Source organism: Phalacrocorax aristotelis, chromosome 24 (assembly GCF_949628215.1).
Source record: "Phalacrocorax aristotelis chromosome 24, bGulAri2.1, whole genome shotgun sequence".
Taxonomy (NCBI): Eukaryota; Metazoa; Chordata; class Aves; order Suliformes; family Phalacrocoracidae; genus Phalacrocorax; species Phalacrocorax aristotelis.
In genome coordinates, this window is record NC_134299.1 from 6319851 (window position 1) to 6346932 (window position 27082).

General features: G+C 47.2%; 1 protein-coding gene across 4 annotated transcripts in view; it reads left to right on the forward strand.

Moving 5' to 3' along the window:
• The window catches only part of GFPT1 (glutamine--fructose-6-phosphate transaminase 1), a 47198-nt gene that overhangs the window by 5140 nt on the left and 14976 nt on the right, over positions 1-27082 (forward strand). For 2 of the 4 annotated variants that reach the window (XM_075074479.1, XM_075074482.1), the window contains exons 2-15: positions 5473-5580; positions 5992-6099; positions 8613-8738; positions 9542-9600; positions 13357-13491; positions 14506-14567; positions 15348-15427; positions 16407-16460; positions 19436-19541; positions 20782-20945; positions 21362-21457; positions 21754-21851; positions 23186-23306; positions 24967-25124. In XM_075074479.1, the coding sequence (XP_074930580.1) occupies positions 5473-5580; positions 5992-6099; positions 8613-8738; positions 9542-9600; positions 13357-13491; positions 14506-14567; positions 15348-15427; positions 16407-16460; positions 19436-19541; positions 20782-20945; positions 21362-21457; positions 21754-21851; positions 23186-23306; positions 24967-25124 (1475 nt within the window). The remainder of the gene's footprint in view (positions 1-5472; positions 5581-5991; positions 6100-8612; positions 8739-9541; positions 9601-13356; positions 13492-14505; positions 14568-15347; positions 15428-16406; positions 16461-19435; positions 19542-20781; positions 20946-21361; positions 21458-21753; positions 21852-23185; positions 23307-24966; positions 25125-27082) is intronic. The other 2 variants (XM_075074481.1, XM_075074480.1) reach the window with 1 other exon arrangement.

The window sequence follows — 27082 nt, forward strand, 5'->3', positions numbered from 1 at the left end:
ATTGGCGCTTTGCGACAGAGCGCTTCTCACGGAAGCCTTCAAGCGGCTGAAAAGATCTGTGTGGTTGATATCTTTTCGTCTTCTGAATCATGTAGATTGATTTGAATATAAGCACAGGGAGGAAGAGGGCAAGGCTTTAAGAAGGCATTGCGATTTGGAGAAAAACACGTCTCTGGTGTGTGGAAGAAAGGTCTTTTATGGTCTAAACTGCCAGGTAGAGTTGCTGTGTGCCATCCCACGTCTGCCGCCTTCCACCTCGGAGAAGGCTGCGTTTTGTAGCTGGATGAAGGGATCCTTTGTTCAGTTTTTGAGTTAAAAAGAGGTTCTTTCCTTGAGCAGCTGGGGCTTTGCGTCACGCTGGGACGTAAGGATCACCTGAGTGCCTTTGACTCAGCACAGCCGTGCTCCTTGCTGTGCTTTTACACACGGGACCAAAGGCTTGAGGTGTAATTCCAGAGGAAAACTATATCTGCAATGCCTCTGTTGGTGGCTGCTGGGAGGAATAAACATTTCTCAAAAATACACTTAGATTAGTGAAGCATAACAAGCATTTACTGTTTTGGGTCTTTTTTTCCTCATCAGTGTTTCTGTCGAGGGCAGTGAAATTGTACTTAAAAATGGAAGCGATTACAGGATGTGATTGCTCATATACTCCTCATCTACTCCAATAGTTAGGGTAGAGCCAGTAAAAATGCAATTTTCTAAATGTGGATTGAAACTTTCTCCAGCTATGAAGAATCACATCATTATGGGATGTTTGAAAAGGGGAAAATGAAATGCATTTGAAAATATTTCCAGTAAATGAAACTGTTCTTTACGCATAATTCATCGTGATCAAGTGTCATAAATGGGTGATAAGCCTTCAAATATTTGATTTTAGCTTGCAGATTAGCAAGTCATGCATTTAGGAAGACTCGTGTTCACTTTCAGCAGCCTTATCATACCATTTTTTACTTTAATTATGCCTCATTTTTACATAGTATTCTATTTATTTCCTTTTTTCCCTGTTTTCTCTAAGGTGAGTTTGAAACCTGCTTTGTCTTACTTGCCTTCTCATTTGTAAAATGTGTCGATCACAGGTGAGCTCTTGGAATTTTATTTTCATAGTGGCGTCTCCATTATCACTCCAGCTATTTTCCACTCAAGATCTAAAAGCTGAACTGAATCAAAACTGAATCTCCCGCTGGCTACACAGTCGTCTTTTTTTGAAGAGTGGGTCCGCATATTTTGCAGCGTTAACACTGTATTTGCATTTCTTTTAGTTCATGTGCTTTTCATAGTCTTTGTGTTTTCCAGTAAGAAGCACTGAATTCCTTGGGTTTTGGTTTTGGGGGGATTTTTGTGGCATTGTTAGTCTTATATTCAGATTTTTATTTGCAGTTCTCATGAATAATCTTAATATAATTGTGCTGCAATTATTAGATTTTTTTCAATGCCTGAGACAAATGCCAAGTTGGCTCCTTTCTAGGTAGATGCTTGCTGTTTGTTTACAGTGCAAGCAGAAATAAACATCTCCTTCCAGATGAGCCGTCCCTTCCTGGAGGAAGTTGGTTTCTACCTTGTGCCCATTCAGTACACGGCATTTTCTTGTACACTGCTAGCAGTTGTGATGTGCGACCAGGAATCCAGTTTGGGTTTGTGGTTGGTTTGGTTTTGGTTTTTGTCGTTTTGGTATTTTTTTTTTAGCTCAGGTGTGACTAAACATGTTAAAATGTGCAGAGAAAATAACATTTCTAGCGACTGTCTGGCTTGGATTCAGATGTAACAAAGATGTCCAAAGTCAGCCCTGGACAGGGGGAAATAGTTCTGGTTTTAAGCCATTTTTTGGGGGTTCAGAATAAGTTGCAATCCCTGTGCTGGCAACAGGATGGAGACTAAAATGATCAATTCACATTTACAAAAATGTTTATGAAAGGAAACAGAGTTTTTGCCTAATAATTGTGCCTGTCTATTGAGTTACACTTTTTTTTTCTTTTTCCACACAGAGGACTTCATTTTCACGGCCTTGCTGGGGCACCAAGGGTCTGTGTGGGAAGTGCTGTGCAAAGTGATCTCCACTGGGGCTTTGAGCAAGACGCTGTTGTGTTTCTTTGATGTCCTCCTGCCCCTCTGGGCGGGGTCTGGTTTATGGGTTACAGATATGTTGATGGGGTGCTCGGGAGGGGCCGCATGCTCTGTGCTTTCTGCAGGGCCGTTGGGGTGAGCGCGCTGGGCCCCCCGCTCTACTTCCGTGGCAAATACCCTCAGTTACAACGCAATGTCACGGCCTGGAGACAAGCTGGGGTTTTTTTAGCTACATGCCTGGGAGGGTTACAGGGGTGATGCCCGATGTCCCTTGAGCGCAGGGGAGGACAACCTTCGCACACTTGTTTGGAGAGGCCTGGAGGTGTGGGTGGGCAGTCGAGACGGGGTGTAGGGTGGCAGAGCAGACTACCTACAATAAGCTTGCTGTCCTGTTCTACGCTACTTGCCTTCCACCTTTCCTACAGTCCCCTTTTCTTCTCCCTTCTTGGCATACGCCCATACCTGTCGTACCTTTTGCACGCAGTTCCTTCCCCAAACTTTACAGTGGCTCTGTCTCACCGTTGCGTGCCAACTTGACGGCCTGTTCCGGTTTTGCCCCCAGTCGCTCAGCACGATGCCCTGCCGGCGAAGAAGGCCTCCTCTGTGCTCCCATCAATGAGGCTCTTGTGCCTCTCACACTGCTGCTGTTCACTGGAAAGGGCTTCCCGGAACTGTCTCGCTGTGGCCAGCCTGACGTTCAAACCGGGCCGTCTTAAGGCTCGTCATTGGTCCCTCTTTGCTCAAAAGAGCGTACCCCGCTTGAGCGGCCTTTGGTGTTGCACCACGGTAGTGGAAGAGCTCACTCGGTAGCTGTGCGCCTGAGTGCGACTGGTTACGCCGTAGCAAGATAGCAGGACCGCAGAGGAGGTTGTAGGTGCTGCCGGAGAGCTGTTTGACAGGCCCAGCTAACGCCAGGGCGAGGAGCTGCCCGGCGCCGTCACAAAGAGGTGCGAGGCTCCAGCATGTGGGTGGGAATGGGACCCCTGGAAGCATGTGCTTCTGAGGTACGTAAAGCACGGAGAGAGTTTTCATCTCGGAAATAATTTAGCTAATTTGGAAAAGCGTAAGCGGCATTCTTGTTTCCGTAATTACTCGTGCTGGTTACAATCCCGCCTTCTGAAGTAGCTTTACTTTGGATGCCATGGTAGGTGGATTTGGTGTAAAGGGAAAGGTCAAGAACTGCTGGAACACAGCCTGCCTTTTTAAAGACATCTCATGTGCCTGTTTTCTCTGCATTATGGTGCACGCTTGTTATGTTTATGTGTAATGCTACCGCTGTATTGGGCATCTGTTTGGGAGGTTTCTGGTAAATATGGAGAAGGGGACTTTTCCAGCTGCCTGCTAATAAAGCAGTCTGCTTTGTACTCCTGCTGTAAGACCTGGAAGTCATTTAAAGGGTTTTAGGCATCCAGGATATAGCTGAAATGTGCCGTCCTTCAGCCGGGATGACAGCTATTTGGAGTCAGTTCACTTGTAAACAGGGAGGGTGCTGTTTGCCTGAAGAATGCAGTTTTTAGAAACAGAGTGAACTAAGTATCTCAAATTGGAAAACTTTCTTTTTTTGCCAGAAGGGTGGGGAGGAGGGTTTGGAGATTGAGAGCGCGGGGGAAGTATCGTTCGGAGGAGGCTTTTGAAATACAGCAGAGGTTGTTGACTGCTGTTGGTGTTTTATTATCTGTTGAGTTTTTTAGCTGTGAATTGTGAGGTTTGTGGAGGAGGACCTCACCCTGGCCGTGTAGGTTCTGGAACCAACATTCTAGCTGAACAGATGCCATCGGGAGATGGCAGCAGCAGGCCTGTGAGCGTGATTGGTTTGAGATGTCGGGAGCAATGGAACTGCAAATACTTACAAACTTGGTCCCTATAGTCATACAAGTGCTTATCAGAAAAGATTTTGGGTTTTGGGGAAATGAAGGTAGAAGCAAAAGAAACAGAGTAAAAGAAAGAGGAACAATAGAACGTGCATCTAAATTTTCTAGCAATGTGGAAGAAAATAAGGGAGATGTGGTATGTGCTTTTTGCAGCAGAGCTGCAGGGAGATGTAACTTCTAATGCTTTGGGAATGGGAAGTTGAAGCTTATGACCACCTTATCCTGAGACCTGTAGCTGAAGTCCATGGAAAAGGGAGAGGGAACGGGAGAGTGTCAGAATAGTACATGGCTGCGTACGACCTGGCTGTCCCTGCTCAGGCTGAAAAGTCCCTTGTAAACTTCTCAGTGCTTTGCTCTGTGGTATTCAGTGCATCCACGAACCCTGAATAGCCCACATTTCTACTTACAAAATAAGACATCAGAAGGCTTTGAATTATTTAGTTTAATTCTAAAACACAAACAGCTTAAGAATGCAGTTTTTCAAGTGTTCTTTAAAATAATCTCTGTGTAAACATAGACATGTAAATATAAATAGACATAAACATGTAAACACATCTTGGAACATAGATGATCGAAAAGTCAGCTTGAGAGTAACATTTCTCACGTGAATTAAAGTTTGGGAACCGTGAGGCAGGCTGTATGGCAGTACCATCAGGAAAATATAGAAGATTTGTGATGCCTTTAAAAGGACTTTGTGTGTGTGTGTGACTGAACTCCGGTCTCCTCAAGAGGTTTTGATAAAGGTTCTCAAATTACAAACCTTGAATTACCAGTTACTTACATATATGGATGTTGGTGTGAAACCCATTTTGCTTTTATTCTATGCAGATATTTTTCTCCTTTAACATGTTAGAAATGGTAGATTTCAAGTACAGATATTTCTAGCATCCTGTAAATGTCTTCTCATGCTACTGCTTCATGATGGCATCAAAGGAAGTCTTTCTGAAATAGAGCCATAGTTGGCATTAGAGATCTAGGAACTTGTGTGTCCCTATCACTGCTTAAAAATAGAAGCAACAATTTATCTTCCTTTGCAAGCTACAGGAAAAATAGCTTCATTTTCCAACCTTAACGATTTTATGATTAGTTTGAGGGTGTTAGTTTGCATGAGTTAAATGATTTTTTTTCCTTAGTGAGTCTGTGGGAGGAACTTGGAGAAAGCCATTCAGGGAAGAATTCCCTTTGAAGATGGTTTTCAGCATGCAAAGCTCAGCATTAGTGAACCTTGAATTTTTCATCTGGAGTGATTAGCCTGATCACTGCATTGTCCCCTGACTGCTCCTTCTGTTGTGTAGGTGGAAATTCTTTCTCTCACCACGGCCTGTGTAGTTGCTTTCAGTGTCACAAGAAGGATGCTGCCATTTTGTGGTTAGCTTTGATCTGTTAAACGTTAGTGACAGCTTCTCCCTTGGACCTCAGGTATCCTTTGAGCAGGGGATCTTGGAACGAAGGACTGTCTGGGGTTTAACATGGATGGCACTCACAGAGTTCTCAGCTGTGATTTTGTTACAGGATTACGCTCTTTTTCCCCATACAGGCATCTTTGCTTACCTGAACTACCATGTTCCCCGGACAAGACGGGAGATCCTGGAGACCCTTATCAAAGGGCTCCAGCGGCTGGAGTACAGAGGCTATGATTCTGCAGGTAGCTCTCACCGAGCAACGGGGGTTCTTTTTTTAATTTTGACTTGTAAATTACGATTTTTGTTGTGTGTTTGTGAACGGATTCTACCGTCTTCTGCTTTTGAAGAAAGCTGAAACACGAATCAGAGGTGCCTGTGAGCATGTGGTCAGAGGGTTGGATTAACTTCCAATTACAGAGTTCTATAATGTTTTTGATGCCTGTTACTTGAGGCTTTAAGAATACCTATGAGATTTCGAAGGGCAAACTCTCTGCTAATCTAAGGGGTTTCTTGCCTTTGTTTGGCGGGTCAGCTGGGGGGGGGGGGGAGAAGGGGCACTGTTTTAAAAAAAAGGCAGTATTTTTTCACATAAAATACTGTAGTATACTTTCTGCACCTCACGCTCTTTCTTCGTGTTCCGTGGCGGTGCTTAGGTGTGGGAATCGATGGCGGAAATGACAAAGACTGGGAAGCTAATGCTTGCAAAATCCAGCTTATCAAACAGAAGGGGAAAGTGAAGGCTCTGGACGAAGAGGTTCACAGTATGTATTTATTTCCCTTTTGTTCTTTGCCTGCTCTCTTTCCTTGAAATGTCCTCTCATCTCATTTGTGTTTTGAATATCACCCCTTTTACCCAGAAACACTGTATTTCCAAATAACTGTGTATAAAGTGCCAGAGGTGGAAACACTCACACATGTGCTGAGAAGAACCCAGTGATCCTGCAGATGTTGTCATGAAGTTACAGAGAAGTCCTTGTTTCTCAAGACAAATGAATCACATCCTATTACAATAAAACAGACCTCAAATACATTTTAGAAAACAGACCACAAAAAAAACCCAAACAAAAAAATTCCTTGAAGTGGGGAAAGGGGAATTACTGGGAGGTAATTATCAGAGGCCTCAAGCTTGGGCAAAAAAGAGAAATGCTTTAATGTCTTCACCAGTTGAATTTTAAATGTTCATAGGTTGTGCTTGTCCCAGCTGAAGCTGTCCATCCAAGTGGTGGTGGGCTAAGCAATTGGCTTCAGGGAAGCGTTGATGTATGTATGTAACTGTCAAATTGGTGAGAACACAGAGGGTGAGGTCTTCTGCATCCGTTTCTGCCTCTTTGTTCCCTTGAGTTAAACGTTAAGCTCATTAAATCTGTGCAGAACGCAAGGGAGCACAAAGTTGTTGGGTATGGGATGCAGGTGAGCTCTGTGAGAACGGGAAGGTGCTTTTCAGAGGAGTCAAGATCTCTAGTTTGCATTCAAGAGCTGGTGTGGTTTTTTAACAACTTTTCTTCACCCGTGCTAGCATTAACCTCCCAGTTCTGCTTCTCCAAAAGGAAGGTGGGTAGGTCTAACCTTAGGTTGCGTTAATGGTAGGAGTCTGAGGAGTGGTTAGGGAGAGACCCTACCATTGAGCCACGAGGCTAAGACAGGGCCCCTTTGCTTTCTAAACTCCTCCTCCGAGAGGAGTCTAGGTGCGGCTAAGTCCGGTCTTAGTCTCAAACTTGGTCAATGGTTTATTTTCTAAGGGTTGTAGATGTAACCACCCATCAGAGTATTTGTTGTTAGTAGCTAATTCGGCAGATGCGCCGGCCGGTGGCGTTCAACGAGAGCGATCACGGCTAGATTAATGAATAGTACAATTTATTAAAGCAACAGACACACAGGTTCTTTGGATTACCGGCGATAAGATTGCTGGTTACAAGGCACACGTAAATACCAAAGATACAAGTACACTGCGAGGCTACAAGTATGCAAAACAAATATCAAGTGACTCTAATACAAAGCAAAGCAACTCTAATATGTTAGAGATTTAAAGTGACTCTACAGAGGTTTCCAATCTTACCCAGAGGTGTCCCAGTGGGGGGGGAAGGAGGCTCAGCCCATTGACTGGTCCCAGAAGTCAGAGTGGTACGCGATGGTATCGCCCCCAACACCCTCTTTCTCTTCACACATTTTATACTATTTTTTACCTTTCAGGTGGAGCTTGAGTGACTCTCATCATACATACCTTTATTATGATTGATGTAAAATTTCCTCACTTTGCTTTTAAAAGCATAGACTAGAAGAAATTCCAAGCGCATGCCCAGTGAGGCGTGTAACCTTTGGGATGGAGGTGTGTTTTGGTATTATAATGATATTAAAATGAGCAAAGTTCACCAAAAGGACAGCATTTTGTCAAAAGCATGACAGACTATTGGCTCAGGGTAGCAAATATGCAGCGCACCAGCTCCAGGGTACCTCGAGTTGCCATTTATCACAGAGCCTGGCCACGATGCCTCCACACTGCTCCACCCTCCGGACAACTCCTCTTACAGCCAGTGCGCCAAGGTCTCCTGGCATTGCCGACATCTGTGGTTACTGGGGAACTTCCGTGGAATGGATTCCTCATGTATCAGCTGCACTCCACCCTGACAGCTTCTTCCATGCTGTACCTTTTCTACAAACATAAGTTTAGTTTCTAAGTCACCTCCAGTGATTATTCCACACCTTAGTGCAGAGAAAACCAGGAACCAAAAAGGCCAGGGGAGGTGGTGTGTGCATTACAGAAATAGAAGATACACAAAATATTTCTGAAGAAATGTTTGCCTGCTCAGGAAAATTGCAGGATATACAGTTTTAAAGAGGTTGTGGAGACACTTGTATAACAGAAGGAATCTTTTTTCCCCCAAAGAAATGTTAACACTGATGGTATGCTTTCTAGAGACAAGGGTTAGTGATGAGTATTCTAACCATAGTGGCACGTAACCGTGAAATGGGCTGGCTCAGTCATAGCTGACTGTGCGGGAGGCGGCAGGAGAGCAAGGTGCACCCCAGGGAGGGAAATTAAGGTTGGATTCTTTCTTAAAAGTTGGATTTTATTTTGGTAGGGTGAGGAGTGCAGGGAGGTGGCTTGTGTGCATCTGTATTCTGAATGCCCTGAAAACACGCTTGCTGTTTTGCTGGATTCTGTTTCCCTGTCAGTATTGCTGCCCTGTGGACTCTGGAGACCTGCTGAGGCTCCCACATCGACTTTGGGGTTGGGACAGCCTCTCAGTACTAACAACTTCTCCTTCTGCTGCAGAGCAACAGGACATGGACCTCGACATCGAGTTTGATGTACACCTTGGAATCGCCCACACCCGTTGGGCTACCCATGGCGAGCCCAGCCCTATCAACAGCCACCCGCAGCGCTCAGATAAAAACAATGGTGAGTGTGTTTGCTTGAGGAACCGCGTGCTCCTGAGCAGGTCCTGGAGCGTCTGGAAAAGCTTGGAGCTGCCTCTGGTGCCTGGTGTGTCACAGGGAGGGACTCAGGGCTGTGGGTTCATTGCAGGCCATGATGCCGAGCCCAGTTACTGTGAAGCCAGAGGGGTTTGGACTTGATTTCTGGCTGCAGGCGATGTTGCAGCAGTGAGTGATCTCAGGAAGGGCTGGGATTAGCGCCCAGAGGTTCGGCGGGTGCACGGGCACAGTGCAAGGAGGAGGCAAACACAGAATGAAGTTGGATGGTCAGAATTTTGATGGCCATTCGTTGGAATGGTATTCTGTATACCTTCCCCCCCCTCCCCCCCATTTACTTATGGTTTTTTTCATAATGACCACTATACGGAAGGGGGATGGTCTGCTCTGTGCTGCTGCAGCGTGCAGCTCGGTTAGTGTTCAGTGTAGCCGCCCAAGGAGCAGCACCAAGAAGCTGCAGGAAGAGCGTCATGCTTAATTGCTTCCAGTGGGCTGGAAACTGCCCAGCGCTTAAGTGCCTGCAGAAACTTTGTGGGATCTCAGCAGCCCTAGTCCCACCCGGTTCATTATTATCTTCTGCCATTACCAGCCATGGCAAATGGGGCAGAGCAAGGAAATCACACCAGGAGGTGAAACTCTTCTCTTTTTCTGCCAAGTGTGGCTTTTCGTACTGTAAAGTTTTGTGGTCTCTGCTGTCTGCGTTACGCGGCCACCCGCTGCCAGGCCTGGGGGTTGCTGTGGGGCTGAGCGGGGCCTTTCCTCTGTTTCCAGAGTTCATCGTCATCCACAACGGCATCATCACCAACTACAAAGACCTGCGGAAATTCCTGGTGAGCGACCCCATGTGTGTGCATGTGACACTCCCCTACTCGCATTCTCCCAATCACTCCCTCGCTCTCCCACTCACTTTTGCTCTCACACACTTCCCTACTCACTCCCCCACTTGTATTCTCACCCTCACTTTCCCACTCACACTCACATTTACACTCTTCCACTCCCCAACTCATCCCACTCCTCCACTCACACTTTGTATTCTCGCACTTAATCCCCCACTCATGTTCCCACCTACTCTCACTCCCCCACTCACAGTCACTCATGTTCCTTCACTCATATTTTTGCACTCGCACTCCTCCACTCACACTCTCACTCTCCTACTCACATTTTCACATTTCCATCCCCCTGTTCCCTCCCTGCCTCGTTCACGCTCCCCAGTCACTTACACCCACCCCCACATTCCTCCTCACTCCCTACTCACACTCCCCAACTTACTCCCCCTGCTCCCTCACACCCCAGCTCACACCTCCCCACTCACCCTCCTCCATTCACCCCCTACTCCCTCTTCGGTCACTCATATTCTCACACTCCTTCACTTACACTCACTCACTCACACCCCCTCACACTCACCCTTCTCCATTCACACTCCTCCACTCTTAACACTCCCCCACTTAAACTCCCCCTCTCCCACCCCCTCCCTCTCTCCCATCCCCACTCTTCTCTACTTGTTCCCCACTCATATTCTCACTCGCTCTATTCAGTCCCCAACTCACACTCGTTATTCCATTCACTTCCTTTCCCTCCCCCACTCACCCACTCACCCTTCCATTTACACTCTTCCTCACTCCCCACTCCCTACCCTCTTCCCCCACTCATACTCCCCCTCCTCCTCCCTCCCCCACTCATATGCTCACACTCACTCCTTTACTCTCACCCCCTCACTCACTCTCCCACTTCACACACACTCCCCTCACTCACTCCTTCACTCACACCCCACTCACTACCTTGTTTCCCCACTCATGTTCTTGCACTGATACCCCACCTCTCGCTCCTTGTTCCCCATTCACAGTCCACACCTCACTACCTCATTCCCCACTCATATTCTCACACTCACTCCCCCACTTGTATTCTCACTCACTCTCCCACTCCTCACTCCCACTCACGCTCCCCCACTCACTACCTGGCTCCCCCGCTCACATTCTCACACTCAATTCGCTTTACTCACACTCCCACTCACACGCCCACCCTCGTTCCCCCACTCACCCTCCTCCACTCACACTCACCCTCCAACCCCCCCACTCTCACTTCTCACTCGCCCACTCACTGCCCATTCCCCACACTCACTCGCTCCCCTATTCCCACTCACCCCCTACTCCTCTTACTCCTTCACTTTCACTCTCCTCGTTCCCCCACTCATCTCACACTCAATCCTTTTTCACTCCCCCACTCATCTCACACTCAATCCTTTTTCACTCCCCCCACTCATCTCACACTCAATCCTTTTTCACTCCCCCACTCATCTCACACTCAATCCTTTTTCACTCCCCCACTCATCTCACACTCAATCCTTTTTCACTCCCCCACTCATCTCACACTCAATCCTTTTTCACTCCCCCACTCTCCACTCACGCTCACCCTCGTTCCTTCTCGCACTCCTGCACTTGCCCCCACTTGCACTCACTCCCCCACTCACTGCCCCGTTCCCCACACTCCTCGTTCACTCACACTCAGCCCACTCACACACTCACTCCCCCACTCATCGCACACTCCTCTTACACTCCCCGCTCACTCCCACTCCTCACCCCATTCGTATTCTCACTCCCTCCCGCACTTACCCTTCCACTCACTCTCCTCCACTCTCCACCGCTCACGCTCGACCTCCTCATTCCCCTGCTCAGTCTCACACTCCCCCCCCAATACTCTGTTCGCTTCCCCACTTAGACTCACCCTGCTCATTCCCTCACCTACATTCTCACGCTCACTCTCCCACTCACGCCTCTCCGACTCAAAGTCACCCCTCTACTCATTCCCCACTGAAACTCTCCCCTCACTCACACTTCTCCTCGCTCCCCCATTCATTACCCCATTCCCCCGCACCCCCACGCTCGCTCACACACCACCCCCGTATTCCTCACACTCGCTCCCCCACTCAGATTCTCACGCTAATTCACTCCCTTACTCACACACTCGCCCCTGCCCATTCTCACGCTTCCTTCGCACTCCCACTCCTCCACCCTCCCGCCTCCCTCCCGCACTTGTACCCTTCCAGTCACACTCCCTGGCTCACGCTGCTGCTCACTCCCCACTCGTATTCTCACGCTCCCTCCCACTCCCACCTCCAGTCACGTGCCCCCATTCTCCCACGCCTGCTCTCCCTCTCCCACTCCCTTCCACGCCCCCACTAGTTTCACCCCTGCACTCGCTCCCCCCGCGCTCACTCCTCCATTCCTGCCTCCCCGCTCATTCTTGTACTTGCACTCCCCCGTTCGCTCCCTCCCTTGGTCCCCCACGCATGCTCACCCCCCACCCACACTCGTTCCCCCGTTCCTAGTCACTCGTGCACCCGTGCTCACGCTCAGGAGCACACGTACTCGCGTTTCCACTCAGACCCACTCCCCCAGTCACACTGAAGCGACTCCCCCAGTCAACGCTCGCGTTCTCAGTTACACTCACTTCGCTTGCACATTCTCCCCCTCCACCTTAGAGCGCCCACTCGCCTCCACCTGCGCTCGCACTCCTCGCGCCCTGCACGCACGCCCGCTCCCCACTCGGCACTCGCGCTCTCCCGCTTGCATTCGCATCACTCGCATGCACGCGCTCCACCTCACATTTGCACTCACGTGCACGCTCGCGTTCGCTTGCAGCGTGGCCTGTGCGCTCACACTCACCCCCGCTCGCACGCACGCACGCTCTTCCCCGGCACTTACCCCCTGCTTGCACGCGCGCCTGTCCTCGCTCTCCCACTCCTCGCTCCCATTAACGGAGTGGGAAGCAGAAGGGAAAGAAGGAAAAGGAAGGAGGTATGGATGGCGGAGAAAGGAAAGATGGGAGGGAAAGGGAAGAACGAGGGATGAAAGGGAAAGGAAGGGAAGAAGGAAGGAAATGGGAAGCAAGAAAAGGAAAGGAATGAAAAGGAAATGGGAGAAGGGAAAGGAGGGAAGAGGAAGGGCAGGATGGAAGAGAGGAGAGGCAGGAGGGAAGGAGACAGGGAAAGGAAAATGTAGGAAGGAGAAAGAAGGAAGAGAGGAAAAGGAAGAAGAAAGGTGGGAAAGAAGGAGGAAAGGCAAGCAGGAAGAGAAGAAAAGAAGGAAGTGGGAAAAGGAAGGAAAAAAGGAAGAGGAAATGCAGTATGGAAGAATAAAAGCAAGGAAAGGTAGGAAAGAAGAAGGAAAAAGGGAAGGAAGAGGAAAGGCAGGAAAGGATGAAAGAAAGCCAAGTATAAAGGAAGGAGAAAGGAAAGGCAGGAGAGAAGGCTGGAAAAAAGGAAAGGCAAGATAAAAGGGAAGGGAAAAGGAAAGGTGGGGAGGAAGGCAGGAGAAAAGGAAAGGCATGAGAAAAAAGGAAGGAAAAAGTTAAAGGCAGAAAAAAGGAAAGGGAGGAATGAGAGGTAAAAAGGAAAGGCAGGAAAAAGGAAGGAGGAAGAAATCCAGGAGAAAAGGAAGGAAAAATTAAGGAAGAAAAGGAAGGAAATGCAGAAGATGAGGGGAAGGAAGGGAAAGGAGGGCTGGAACTTTCTTTCCAGCAAAAGCTGGAAGAGCAAGGCGGGAAGGGAAGGCAGAGGGACGCTTACCCAACGCGTGCTGTCGCCGCAGGAGAGCAAGGGCTACGACTTTGAGTCGGAGACAGACACGGAGAGCATCGCCAAACTGGTCAAGTACATGTACGACAACCGGGACAGCGACGACATCAGCTTCACCACGCTGGTGGAGAGGGTCATCCAGCAGCTGGTAACGCTGGGAGCAGGGTGTGGGGTGGGGACATGGGGACGGACGGGGGGACGCACCCCAATACAGACAGACAGACACAGAGAATAACAACTATACTGCAGTATTGCCCAGGGGAATGCGGCTGGTGCAGCACCGTGCCTGTGCCAGGCTGTGCTGCAGGATGTCCTGCAGCACATGCTGAGGAGTGTTTCTGTCTTTCCTGCCTCTGACAGTTCATCTCAGACATACATTTGGTTTTTCTTCAACATTAGTCAATACTTATGTGAAAAATGTCTACGTTTTGGGGCGCAGTATCTCGCAGCAGCTGGGCCCTGGTGTGTTGGGGGGCGAGTGTGCGGTGGGTGGGAGCCAGGGTGGGACAGAGTGAAAATGGGTCCCTGCTTCCAGTCATCCCCGAAACCTTCATCTGGAGGAGCTGCTGACCCCTTGTGGGAACCGCGCTGCATAGCGTGTGGTTCCACGTGTCGGTTCTTGCCGAGTCGTGCACGGGAACAGGATCCCTCTGCAATTTACCTCTGGTCCCAGAGTGCCCTGGGCAGGAGGCAGTGTTTCAGGGACTTGCCTGGCAAGAGCTGTAGCAGCCATACACCAGGAACACGTTTCCGTGGCAGATTGCGGTGGTTCACCTGTATGTTCAGTGACACCGCACCCGAGCAAACACCCCGACGTTCTACTGCTGCTTTTACCAGGTCTGTGCCTTTGTAACTCCCCTTGCCATGCTCTGAACTGACGCAGGAGCGCTTGTGCGGGTAGCCTGGGGTGCCCAAGAACAGTGTCTGGGAGTTCAGGAGACTCTCTGAGAGCTTGAGGGTGACCTACCCAGGCTCAGGAGAGGGACACCCTTCCAGAATGAGGTGCCTGGAGCTTTTGGTGGTTCCGAAGATGGCTGTGAAGCCGCCTGTTCGGGATCTCTTGTTCACAGAAACACGGGTGCAGCTTCTCTGCTGTGATTCCTGCAATGGTGGCCCAGGCCTTAAAGGAAAGGATAAACAGTTTGTATTTCTCTTGTTCCAGGAAGGTGCTTTCGCCCTTGTGTTCAAGAGTGTTCATTATCCCGGCCAAGCAGTTGGTACCAGGTAAGTGTTACCATGGGAAAGAACATCCATGTTGCACCCTCTGGGTCACTTTTTTTTGTCCCCCAAAGTCAGAAGACGACAGAGCAGAGGTGGTTCTCATCATGCTGTACATGCTGGGGTGAGGGTGGCTGTTGTTTTCCATTTCCTTTCTCTTGTTTTCCATTGATCAAAACAGAAAATTCCCAAAAATGTTTTGAAAATTTCTTAGTGGCCACCTGGATCGCAGCTAGCCTGGAACAGACTTTTGTCGACTCCGGTTGTAGAGAGCTCTGGAAGGAGATGGTTTTCTCTCTTCCTTTGTCTTTGCATTGGTGGTGGCAGCATGTGGAGGACTCCTCCATTTGCCCTGAAGTTGGGCCAGCCTGGTGCTCAGTTTTCTACTCCACTTTCAAATGTCAGCATCGGTCGGGTTGGTTTAACCATACGTGTGCCTGGCACAGGCTGTGACTTCCAGTGCTGCTGGCCGCTCCTAGATAGATACAGCGGCAACAGCTGGTCTGGTCCTGGTTCCAGTGTCTGTGGGATTGCAGTTACTCTTGCAGAGTTTCTGCTAAACTTGAGACAGAGTCCTCATGACCTTGTGTTGTGTTTATTCAGAGATTCCTTCGCTCTGTCTGTGCCCTCCTGTGTTTGCAGCACTAACAACTTATCTGGGAGGAGCTCGCTCTTCTTTAGTTCAGTTCAGTTGTGCTGTGCTGGAGAACAACAGTCCCTTCAGGTGGGATGTCGGGGTAAGGAATCTTTGGGTGCTGAGGGCTGTAACTTGATGTCGTCTTGCAGGCGAGGCAGCCCCCTGCTAATAGGAGTGCGCAGCGAGCACAAGCTCTCCACCGACCACATCCCGATACTCTACCGGACAGGTAAGTGTGAGCACCCGCCTCCCCACAGCACCCAGGTCCCGCTCGCACGCAGACCAACGTACAAGCATAGAGTCTCACAAACAGCCGTCTCCTCTGGGATACCCATTACGCTTCTAACGTTTAATCTGTAAATTAAGCCATTATCAAAAAGAGATTTTATTTATTAAGGAAGTTTTTAGCCACATGCTGTACCACCATATACCTCAAGGTAGTCTGCTGAAGGACATACTGTTGCTCCCTGGTACCTGCCTATACGCCAGCAGAACTGACCTCTGGTTCTATAATCAGAGCTTTGATGTCCAGTGGTTGCAAGGACAATGCATCTTAATGCAGTAGAATAGAATAAAATAGAACAGGTCGGTATAGTAAAGCGAACAGTATAGTTAAATGTAGATACTTAAGTTTTATATTTTGTGCGGGGCGTGTTGGCGTTCATGGACTTGGTTGTCTTCAGGAACAAAACTGACCATTCTTCGCAGGCCACGGGCTTTTCACTATCAGAAACCTTTCCCCTGTTCCCCCAACATAATTTTTAAAAAGCAGAATGCGGTTACCCCATGCGTGGCAATCTATACGTGTGTTGTCTGTCCATCTTTCTCTCACGTGTGTGTTCTACCGCCATAGACACATAGTTGCACCCTTGAAAATGAAAAGTGGCTAAGAACTATCCTGTAATTCACCGTTGTCAGAGGAGTCTGAACCCGTTCAGTTACTGGGCACTGGACTAGTTCCCTAAGCCCTGCAGTGATCGAAAGGACTTACTGTCGCAGTATGTCGTGTTGCTTCCTAACGGAGCCGCTAACAGTAGCTGCAATGTCACGTGAAGAACCGGTCCCCGTAAGCTTTGTCCGTATTTGCTCTTGGTTGATGTTGGATAATTAGCAGTAATCCTTGATGTATGTATGTAACGCTTTTTTTTTTTTCACTGATTATCTAAAGTTTGTTGTTTTGTGTTTTTTTTCCCCAATTACACTTTCAGCTGTACAATCTATGGATCATTCTTTTGATGGAATATCCATAAAAATGGAGGAAGGTGGCTACCAGAGAAAAGTCTAATCCTTGAAATTTCAGACAAATCCTCTAGTTCCTTAGGAAAAGAATCATAAATGAGACAAATACGCATTGTCTCTTTAATATGTGGTTATTGCTTTCCGTGCAGTGCAGTGAAACAAATGGGGTAATTGGAATTCCCTCTTGATCAGAAACGCCACGAGCAAAACACACAGAAAAGCCACCCATCCCATGTCAATTACTCTGACATCATGCTCAGCATACGCGCAGCATCAGCGACTTAGCGCGGGTTGTGCTGCGTGCTCCCTGCAGTTCTCATTACGCAAGGAAACAGTAAATTACCTTAAACAACCCCACAAAACAGAAGAGTGAAACCCTGTTGGGAGGCTGTGAAGAATCCTAATGCAAGCGTTCTCCAAAACCCCTTCCGGAGCTCGGCTTGTCGGAGCACTACGTCCTCCCTCCCGATCGTAGAGTGAATCTGAATGGCAGCTTCTGGTAGAAGCTGTAAGGCTGACCTGGGGCTGGAACTGACTCCCCTGTGCTCACTTACCAGGCCGAACCATTTTTAATTCACATTAAGTACTTATTTTTTGTAAAGGCTAACCTGTTGTACACGATGTGATGAACTAAGTTCACGTCTGAAGCAGGAGAGCGCTGTTCTGTAAGAGGAGAGGATCTGCTTCTTAGCTACGGTAAATACAGGTGATTCCAGCCGCAGGCACCGACGGCTCCGTGGATAAAATCTGTGCGCTTTTGCTGGAGGAGAAACAAACCTCAGTTTGTTGAAAGGTGAACTGTGGGTGTTCTCTGTCCAGAGCTGGTTCACCTGAATCCAAACATTAGGCGAGGTTTTGTTTCTTTGTACAAAATGCACCTCTCTTAAGTCAGTGTGAAGTATTTACAGTAAAAGTCTGAAGTTGGGTTAATTCCCAGGAGCTTTAAGAACCAAAGTCCTGCAGCTTTCAGAAGCTTTTCTGAAAAATGGACCATATGAAATATGGATTTGAGTGCCTTTGACATTAGTTGTATAATGCTGTCATCTGAAAACACCCCTCGCAGAAATCAAAACTTCAGTGCTGCTCAAGCAAGCATGGAGGAGTCTTAAGAAGCAGCTGTATTAATCTGTGCTGTAGTGCCTTTGCAGAACTGGCATATGCTTGGGGTTGTCGTAACGGAGAGCGAGGCGGGATCAAAGTATACTCAAAACACACCAGCTCCTTGCCCCTCCGCCCGATTTTTACTCTACCTGTCTTAATTCTCCATGATATCTCTGTTCTCTGATTTAGAAGGGAAAAGATTAAGATATTACTTCCGTGTTGCTTCTAAATTCTTGTAAAAGGGAGGGAGGTGCTGTAGAGCAACAATCAGGTTATGCATAGGTAAACGGGCGATCTATGGACAAATCCGTGGTTAACATCATGACCATAATTGGCTGGTGATGTACTCGCAGTGACTTTCCAGTCGCCCCTCGGTCCCCTCACCACACGCATACAGTGCTTGTGTCCGTGCACAGTAGGAACATGTTTCACTTCACAGCTCAGTGTAGAATCTGTCCTGCAGGAAAGCAATGCAACATAATAAAGTCAATGCAGGGAAATGTACTTTGAGAAACAAAATTTGCATGTTTTGATCAAGTGTGGGTGCTTCTGTTGGAGAACGGGCACTAACACCTTTGCTCTGTCCTCTCTCAACAACAAATCGGTCTGTCCTGTCTCAGCTCAACAGCAAAGGAGTTGTTTTTCTCATTTACTGACTTAATAACTAAAATGGAGGGCTCTAAATTGTTGGCTGAGCGGAACCTTCTTATTGAGTATCAACATGAAAGCAGTATTTTTTCTTTACATTTTCCTTTAGAGAAGTATAAATCTAAACACCATGAGCTCTACTTAGATCACTGAATCAGGTCAGTATCCAGTAGGCGAAACACAGCATTAGAGCTTGTGAAATAAATATCTACTAGAGAACCCTCCATGTTGTTGTTCTTCAGCAATAGACACGTTTGGCTAGCAAAACTGACTAACCCATCCCCACCCCTTACCATACCCTGCACAACGACTGGCAAACAATTTTATTCGAGCAGTAGGTATTTTGGTCCTCCTCTGCACTCCTGATAAGCCTCGCCACTCAGATGTATTTTCTGCAGCGAAAGAGGCAGCGGAGCATTGGGAATTGCCAGAGTGCTTCAGAAAGGATCCCTGGTGGAGTAGTGAACTTTCTGAAGGCGTAGTACAAGTTTTTCAGAAGTTGACTCTTAGTCCTGTGTCCTTCAGTACACCAAGATACCTCCCTGCGGAAGGCTCGCAGCAGTTTACCAGCTGTACAATTTTTGGATCAGAAGGAGGTGGTTGTATTTGATAGCTCATGAACAACGGCGACTATTTCCTGATCTGTGTCTGAACACCTTAGCTCAGACAGACAGAAACAGGTTTGGGTTACCTCTGCCAGTGCTCAGTGGAACAGTGTGGCTGCACAGGTGGCAGCCCTGAAAGAATTTCCTCAGAGCTGAGAATATCTGACAAAGAGAGAGCAATCCTGCTCGATTCCTCAAAGCCCCAGGAAAGGTAGTGAAACGAAAGCACAGGAGAAACTTCAAATGATAAACAGGGCAGATTCACCTGGGAAAATGTTGGTAAATGTGGCTGCTCATAAAGCAGCTTGAATTCTCTTCTCCTAGTGGAGCCACACATAAACTTTCATTTGAATTTTTACTGCTATTTTCCTCTAAACTTAAAAGTCTGCACTAACATCACACTTGCAGACTTAACTCAAAAGCACGTGCAGCCCTTGCAAGCAAGCTGAGAACGGGCACAACAATACAAGTGCTGGCATGCTGCCCTCTTCGAATCTCGCTATTGAATTTACTGCAGCCACGCACAGTGATGAAAATAGTGCTTCATGTTGGTACCAAGCCTTGGGACCTCTGGCTGAGACTGACGTTGCAGCTGCCTTCCAGAGTCGTCAGTCCGTGCGGTACCTAATCCTCGTGTCTTCCAGGGAAAGACAAGAAGGGAAGTTGCAACCTGTCCCGTGTTGACAGCACCACCTGCCTTTTCCCCGTTGAGGAGAAAGCTGTCGAGTACTACTTTGCTTCTGACGCTAGGTAATGTTTTTCAGTGTCTTCTAGTGTATCTAAAAATACGCCGTTTAAAGCTGAGGCCTGGAACGAGAGAGGGGGAGACTGTGCTTTCTTTATGGATAATAGTAAATTAGGTATATGTGGCCATTCTTTACAAACATTAACTAGTGGCTGTGTGCAGCCCTGAAAGAGACAGAGGTGGATGAGATGAGGGTGTCTGGTAAAGAACTGAGCGCTCGCTGTGGGACGGTGGTGGTAGCCGCCTTACGCACAGCTGTTGGTAAGAGTCCAGGGTGTGGTAGCAAACCTAGAGAGCACGGACCTAAGTGAACAGGTCAGATGCTAATTATCGGGAGAATGGTGTTGATTCTCCAGGGCTCTCTGCACACATGCAATTCCTTTATCATCAAAGGTGGCTTATTTTAATCCCGGTGGAGGGAGGAAAAACTTGACAGCAGCTGTACCAGAACTTTTGCTTTTCTCCATAGTAGGGCAATGAATACTTGTTCCAGAAACGTAAAAATACTGCTGTGGTTGACCTCTGCAGCGCTTCATGTCAGAGCATTTTGGAGAGTCTTAGGACACCCTCATGTGTTCTGATTTTTAGCGAGCTTTTCAGTGACTTGCCCAAGGTGAGACCAAAAGCTGCTAAAACGGAGCCGATGTATTTCCGTGCAGCCTGCCTTGTTCAGCTGAGAGAGTACGGACTGAAGCCTGCTCAAAGCTTTTAAGCCCTACTGGTAATTCCAATATTGACATTCCCCAAGTAAACTGCAGGCAGGGAAGGTATTCAGTAGTACCTAATTCTTGGAGTGTTTCTAGGTGGATCTCGGAGTACTTTAATAGGGAGCCAGGCTGTCCCCAGTTTCACAGATGGAAAATGAGGTGCAGGGAGGAACATGGCTTATCGCTGGAAAAACCAAGAGAGGCCTCCACACCTGTAGCTGAGCACCCTGCATGCCCTGACTTCTGCTCTCTAGCTCCTAACGGTTAGATCACGTTGCTGCACGTGCTGCTTTGTCTGAGGAATTCATAGTTTCTTCCTAAAGCAGGCACTGAAATTAATAATGAGGTCGGTGGAAAAAATCCAGTTATATTGGCAGTGTGGAAATGTACTTTACAGCACTCTTATTTTAAAAGAAATTCCATTGAAATGAGTAACCTTCTTGAATCAAAAGCTGTATGTTGGATTATAAATAGGGCTGTAGCCCTCGTCTTTCTGTGAAGAATAATGTCTTATGGCAAACGGTGTATGCTTTTATAGTGCTGTCATTGAGCATACCAACAGAGTGATTTTCCTTGAAGATGATGATGTAGCAGCTGTGGTCGATGGCCGTCTTTCCATCCACCGGATTAAGCGCACAGCAGGCGATCACCCCGGACGCGCCGTCCAAACCCTGCAGATGGAACTTCAGCAAATTATGAAGGGTAAAATCTTTTGGATGTCACCTGTGTAGATGCACAGGTCCTCCCTGGAGTCCCAGAGTAAGTCAGTTTGAAAAAGACCTCTGGAGGTCATCTGGTCCAATCCCTGGGTTAAAAGCAGGGCCCAGTAGATCAGAGGGCTGAGGATTTTGCCTCCTGCTTGGAGGCATCCATTTTTTCCAACACCGATGCCTAGCAGGCTTGCCATCCCGGACCTGACCCTTCACTGACATGTTCTAGTGACTGGAATCTAGCTCTTGTGATGAGCTGATGCTTTGGTAGAAAAAGAAATATCATCTCTGACTGGTAACTGGCCTGTTAGTGACTCTGGGCCAAGCTTTTCCCTATACACGTAGGAAAAATGTGAATTACCAGGAGATAAAGTGTTCTCATTCGTTGTGTTTTTCTTTCTTTTATAGGTAACTTCAGCTCATTTATGCAGAAGGAAATTTTTGAACAGCCGGAATCTGTTGTTAATACAATGAGAGGAAGGGTCAACTTTGATGACTACACTGGTAATTGCGATTAAGCCTCCTTTATTTTTGAGAGCTCAGTATCTAGTAGTTATTGACGGTGGTTATGGAGGAGGATGTAGGTGATGACATGGGAGATGAAAACATTCTGGTGTAAGATGATGTGCGTGTCTCACAGGGAGCGCTTCCAGAATGACACCCGCTGGTGGCAAGATTACGTTTTGTGATGGGTTTTTTTGCAAAGCGATTGATGGTGATTGAACGTGCTGCGTTAGCACCAGTAATCTTGAGGATTTCTGCTACCTGGCCTAATTTTTCTCTCTGAATCTTGCTTACAGTAAATCTTGGTGGGTTGAAGGATCACATTAAGGAGATTCAGAGGTGTCGTCGTTTAATCCTTATTGCCTGTGGGACAAGTTACCATGCTGGAGTTGCGGTAAGTGGTCAGTCTTGACCTGTTTGCGAACTGTAGGTGGAATTGAGCAGCGGGCACAGTATTATTGCGTGTGTCAAGCAGGCTAAGGTTAAGCAGTTTAGGTTTTGAACAGCCAGAATCTGTCATTAATACAATAAGAGGAAGGGTCAGCTTTGATGACTACAGTGGTAATTGCAGTTAAGCCTCCTTTATTTTTGAGAGCTCAGTATCTAGTAGCTATTGACGGTGGTTATGGAGGAGGACGTAGGTGATGACGCGGTTAACCTAAACCAATGTTTAAAGGTTAAGATAGAGCAGGCACACACCGATGACTGAAGACCCTTTCGGAGCTGCATATGCCAGACTTCCCATTCACCACCAGCAGCAGTAGGAAATAAAAGCTGAAAAACTTGAATACTTATGAAAATGAAAATGTTGCCTGTGACTTTTATTGCTATGGAAAGCTTTAAAAAACAAAACCTGCTCCGTCATAAAAGGCGGTTGGCGGGGGAAGAGACAATGCAAGAGCAGAATGCAAACGCCGCAGCCAGGTAGGATATCCTCCTTTGCTATTTACACAGACAGCAACTGCGCCTGCACAGTGACAGCGCGGTGCGTGCCTGGCGAGGAGGTTCCGCTTCGTACCTGACAGAGGTGCTGGCTCTGGTACAGCCAACCTGTCATTTTTCTTTGTTTCGTCAGGGTCTGCCCTAATCCTTGGTTAAAATGCGATGGCTGTAGATGAAGCATTTTTAGGCTGTAGCTTGGCAGCCCATAACGTTGCAACTGAAAGCACTCCGCAGTTTCGCAGAGGAATCCTTTAGCTCCTCTCAGCAGCGCAGCGAAGCACAGCTATGCGCGCTGAGGTGCAAGGACCAGAAAAGGCAGTTTTTGTTCCTCTTGGCTAGCTCTGTGAGGTAACGTTAACCGTAATCCATCGACCAGCCAAAACAAGGTTCTGGCTTGGCCGGGACACAGTTAGTGGTTTCTGAGTTCTTCAGGACCACGGGCTTCAGTCTGGTAGAAGGATGCCCTGTATTATATAATATATACGTAGTCTTATATAATAAGTGAGGCTTATTTAAGAACAACCTATGTGTGAGGGAGGCGTTGGCCTCACAGGCTTATCGTGGTGCCAAAAGCAGGGTCGCTTTTCACAGGGACAGTTGTGTGACTCGAGTATGGGTATACTGAGTAATTAAAATACAATCCAGCACTAATTTTCGCATGGTATTTCACTAGTAATATTTTCCAGTGTGTGGCAACTGAAGGCTTTTTTGCACTCCAAACTCTTGGGTGTTTTTTTTTTTTAAACACAATATAATATGCAACTTTCTGACATCTCCTTTCACCAGACCCGTCAGGTTCTGGAAGAACTGACTGAATTACCTGTTATGGTTGAACTTGCCAGTGACTTCTTGGACAGAAACACCCCTGTCTTCAGAGACGATGTTTGCTTTTTCATCAGCCAGTCAGGTACGGTCTCGCTTTACCACCCACTCAGTCCCCGCGTTCCTGTAAATGTTAGCTCGGGAGGGAGAAGGCAGCAGGGCCAAATTCTTGCGCCTGTCTGTAGGATTGCATGTGGTACATGTGAGAGAAGAAATCGGCTCACACGTACCAGAGATGGGGAAAAAATAGAGCAGTTCTCCTCCTGTCCATCTGCGTGCTGGTGCAGGATTTTGTTTAGCTGAGTCTTACATATGGTAACAGTAGTTTTGTTTCCTTTCTCTGTGAGGAAATATTCCATCAATCAACAGACTAAAAAAAAAGTGCTACTGAGCCCTGGGTAAAGGCAGCGCGATGGTTTCTTTTGAATAGTTTTAGTTCTCTAGTTAAAGCACTGCCAAATCCTAAGCTATATGGTAGCAATTTTTTTCTTCTCCATATCAAGCAGTTCAGAACATCCTTTCTTTGCAGGGCCTCATGTAAATGTTCATGTTTTCCCTGCGTTTTTGGACTACACGTGCAGACGTTGCTGTTAGAAACTGTGCTGTCCCAATCCAGCAGGGAGCACGACAGGGCACACTAGGGGATGCATCTTTCCTCTGAAGTGCTGCATATGACAAGCTAACAAAGATTTTCCTGGAACCTGAGCTTGGTCATCGGGCAATACAAAACCAAAGCAAATACTGAGCTCAAATAACCTCAGTTCCCCCCCCCCCGCCATAAATCTGTTTTTCTAGCCTTAGATTCCCACCCTACCTGACTTGTTTTAAGTAGTGCGGTACGCAGAGCAGTTTTTTCCCGTCAGGGTACTGAAGGAGACATGTACCAAAGTAACCTTGGAGTTTTTCCTTCTCTGTTGTCCCCTTACACGTGCAGAGTACTTGGGAGGTGTGTCCTTTCAGGACAAAAGCAAACTGTTAACAGTAGCTGGAACACTCAGTAGCTTCTAGTTCTAGTCGCGTCTCTGGAGCTCAGCTCGCACGCAGCACTGCTGGGATCGTCAGCGCAGGGCTCCTTTCCCACCCCATCATGCTCATTTAAACCAACTTTTTCTGCTTCCCTATAGAATCAACACGTTAAGTGAAGTCCGATCTAAGCCAGCCTGTGTTTGCACAGTGCGACCAGTTTTGAACAGGGTTAATTAGTTTTAGACATAACCTCTTTGATAACAGGCTCTGCAAGCGCTCGTGTTGTTGGTAAGCGCTAGCAACACAGTTCCGCGGGTTTGACAGGCAGTGAGGTGGTGCAGGACCAAACAGGCTAGCTCTAGCTTAATGCTGTTGCACCCACTGCATGCTTCACCTCTCCCTAACGTGTTTTCCCCCCACCCCACCCTGCCACAGGTGAATTTTTATTAACCAGGAAAAAGAAGAATGTTGTGTCTGTTAAAGATACACTTGAAATGCCTTTTTTTAGAAAAAAAAAAAACCAAACCAAAACCATAGCCGAACACTGGCTTTTCCTTACACCAAACCCTATCGTTAGGTTTTATGTTTTCTAGATTTCACTGTCCTCATTTTAGGGTTAAAACACAGCGTGCTGGGGCTGAAATAATTGCTGACTCCTTTGACTTGTAGGCACATACAAACCTGTAAGATCCTATTTGGGAAATCACTGCACTTTTACATCTGCAGGGACAGCAGTAACCGACAGGGAACCGCAGCATTGTCAATGCCTGTCTTTTCAGGTGAGACAGCAGATACTTTGATGGGTCTTCGGTACTGCAAAGAGAGAGGAGCCTTAACTGTAGGAATAACGAACACAGTTGGCAGCTCTATATCACGAGAGACAGACTGTGGAGTCCATATCAATGCAGGACCAGAGATCGGGGTTGCCAGTACCAAGGTAAGTAGTGCGTTTATAGACCTCACTGCTTATTATTATTAATTATTATTATTATAATTATTACTACCACTACTGCTACTACTGCTATTATTAATTATTGTTACTGAAACTCCCCCTGACGGTGTTGGCTATAGCACGGGTCCTCAGTTAAATGCTTTCTGTTTCTGTTGTGCCGGTTGCTGTTGATGATGGTGCAGTTAATGCCCCAGTGCCCAGCAATACTCTTCGTCATCTTTTTCTTGGTAAATGAAATATTCCAAGGAAGCAATATTAAATATTGACAACAAAGAGGGAATTCTTCCCTCTGAGACCCAAGAGGCAAGAGTTTTCTCCTCTTTCCCATCATTTGTCTCGAGGTGCAAGTTTAAACTAAGGTCTGAAGATGAAAAGGGAAACTAAAAGACAAGATTATGGAAGTTTGGCAGCATGTAACTGCCCTGAGTGGCACTGCTTTGCTAAAGAAAGTGTGATACTCAAGCTGTACTTTGAGCAAATGGGGGAACGGTCTTTTACAGAGCCCCAGTATCTCTGTCCACCTAACAGAACTATTCTGTGATTGATGCATCTGGCCACACGTGATACAGTATAAAATAACTTATTTTACTGCATTTCATTTTGATGAAGTGCTTCTGCACCATGAAATCTGCTTTGATTTAGTTCTATTTAGAGGCGAGATGATGTCAATCTGTTACATAAATTCAGCCAAAAACCACATTTGAGTTTAATAGTTCATTGGGGAATTTGATCATGGAAAATTCATGAATCTTTTACAAGAAACTCTTGAACGAGTTGTTTGTCCCTGGGATGTTTTCACACAGCCAACATTACAGTTTGGAGATGACTGAAAATGGCATTTTCTCTCCGGTGATGTGAGGAGTTACCGAAGTTGCGCATACGTGAAATATGAACTTGAAAAGATTCTGCCCTAAGGTTGGCCAGAACTTCATTTTGCGAACGTATTGCAAACAACCCAAGCATTGTTCGCATGGCTGCTGGGAGCTGTTTACTTCTGTAACCTTCAGCTGCACCAGAACGTGGTAGATCATGCTCCATGTCAGACTCTGCTAGGCAGCAGAACTGAAGCTTTTCTAGATTCCTTCAGAGCTATTTAAATCTTCTCCAGGATAGCGCCACGAAAGTTTGTTTGATCATTGGTTAGGAAGGGACAGAAACACTATAAACCCTAATCTTATTTCTAAGCAGCGCCAGTCCCAGGCTGCCACCACAGACCGTGCCGTAACATTTGTCTTAGGACTTCAGAGGCCAGACTTAGCAATGGCTGTTTGATGCTGGGCCTGAAATGTTTTTGCAAATAGACTTGCCATAACTCAAGCGCTCATTTTGCTTGCCTGCACAGGTGGTCCTTCCCCAAAGTCAGTGTCACCAGCCGCTATGGTCTTTTAGACACACACGGAGCCTTACCACAGCGAAGAGTTCAGGAACTGTTCTTAAGGGCGGCGGGTGGGAAATCACTGCTTTTTTCAGCTGCCTTTGTGTTCCTTGAACGCGGTCCGAAACACTTTCAGCTAGCTGTCCTGTTGCCGTGGCCAGATGTTAGTGGTGGGCTTCCACTGCGCCTCTCCAGTCAGCGGGTCTGCCTGCCTTCAGTGTTCTCAGCATTTACTGGCAGGAGAGAAGGACGCAAAGAGAAAAGGTCACAAAATGGGATTTAATAGTTGCTGTGGAACCATAGAAATATTCCATTTTGCTGCTTGTTTTGTAATCTCTCGGAGCATAAGGAGATCGTGCCATTGCAGGCCTTTTCTCATGTATGTGTTTTGCTCAAATGAGATTTGCCCTGTGAATGTCATGTTCATCTTTGTTACTTAATTGGGACGAAAGCTGCTATTTGATACCGTGTTACGAATAAAGTCAACAGCTAGTCTGAGGATTTTAGGTAGCAGGTGACAATCGTTTGGTTGCTGTCTTAATGACGTGCTTTCTCCTGCCCCCCATTA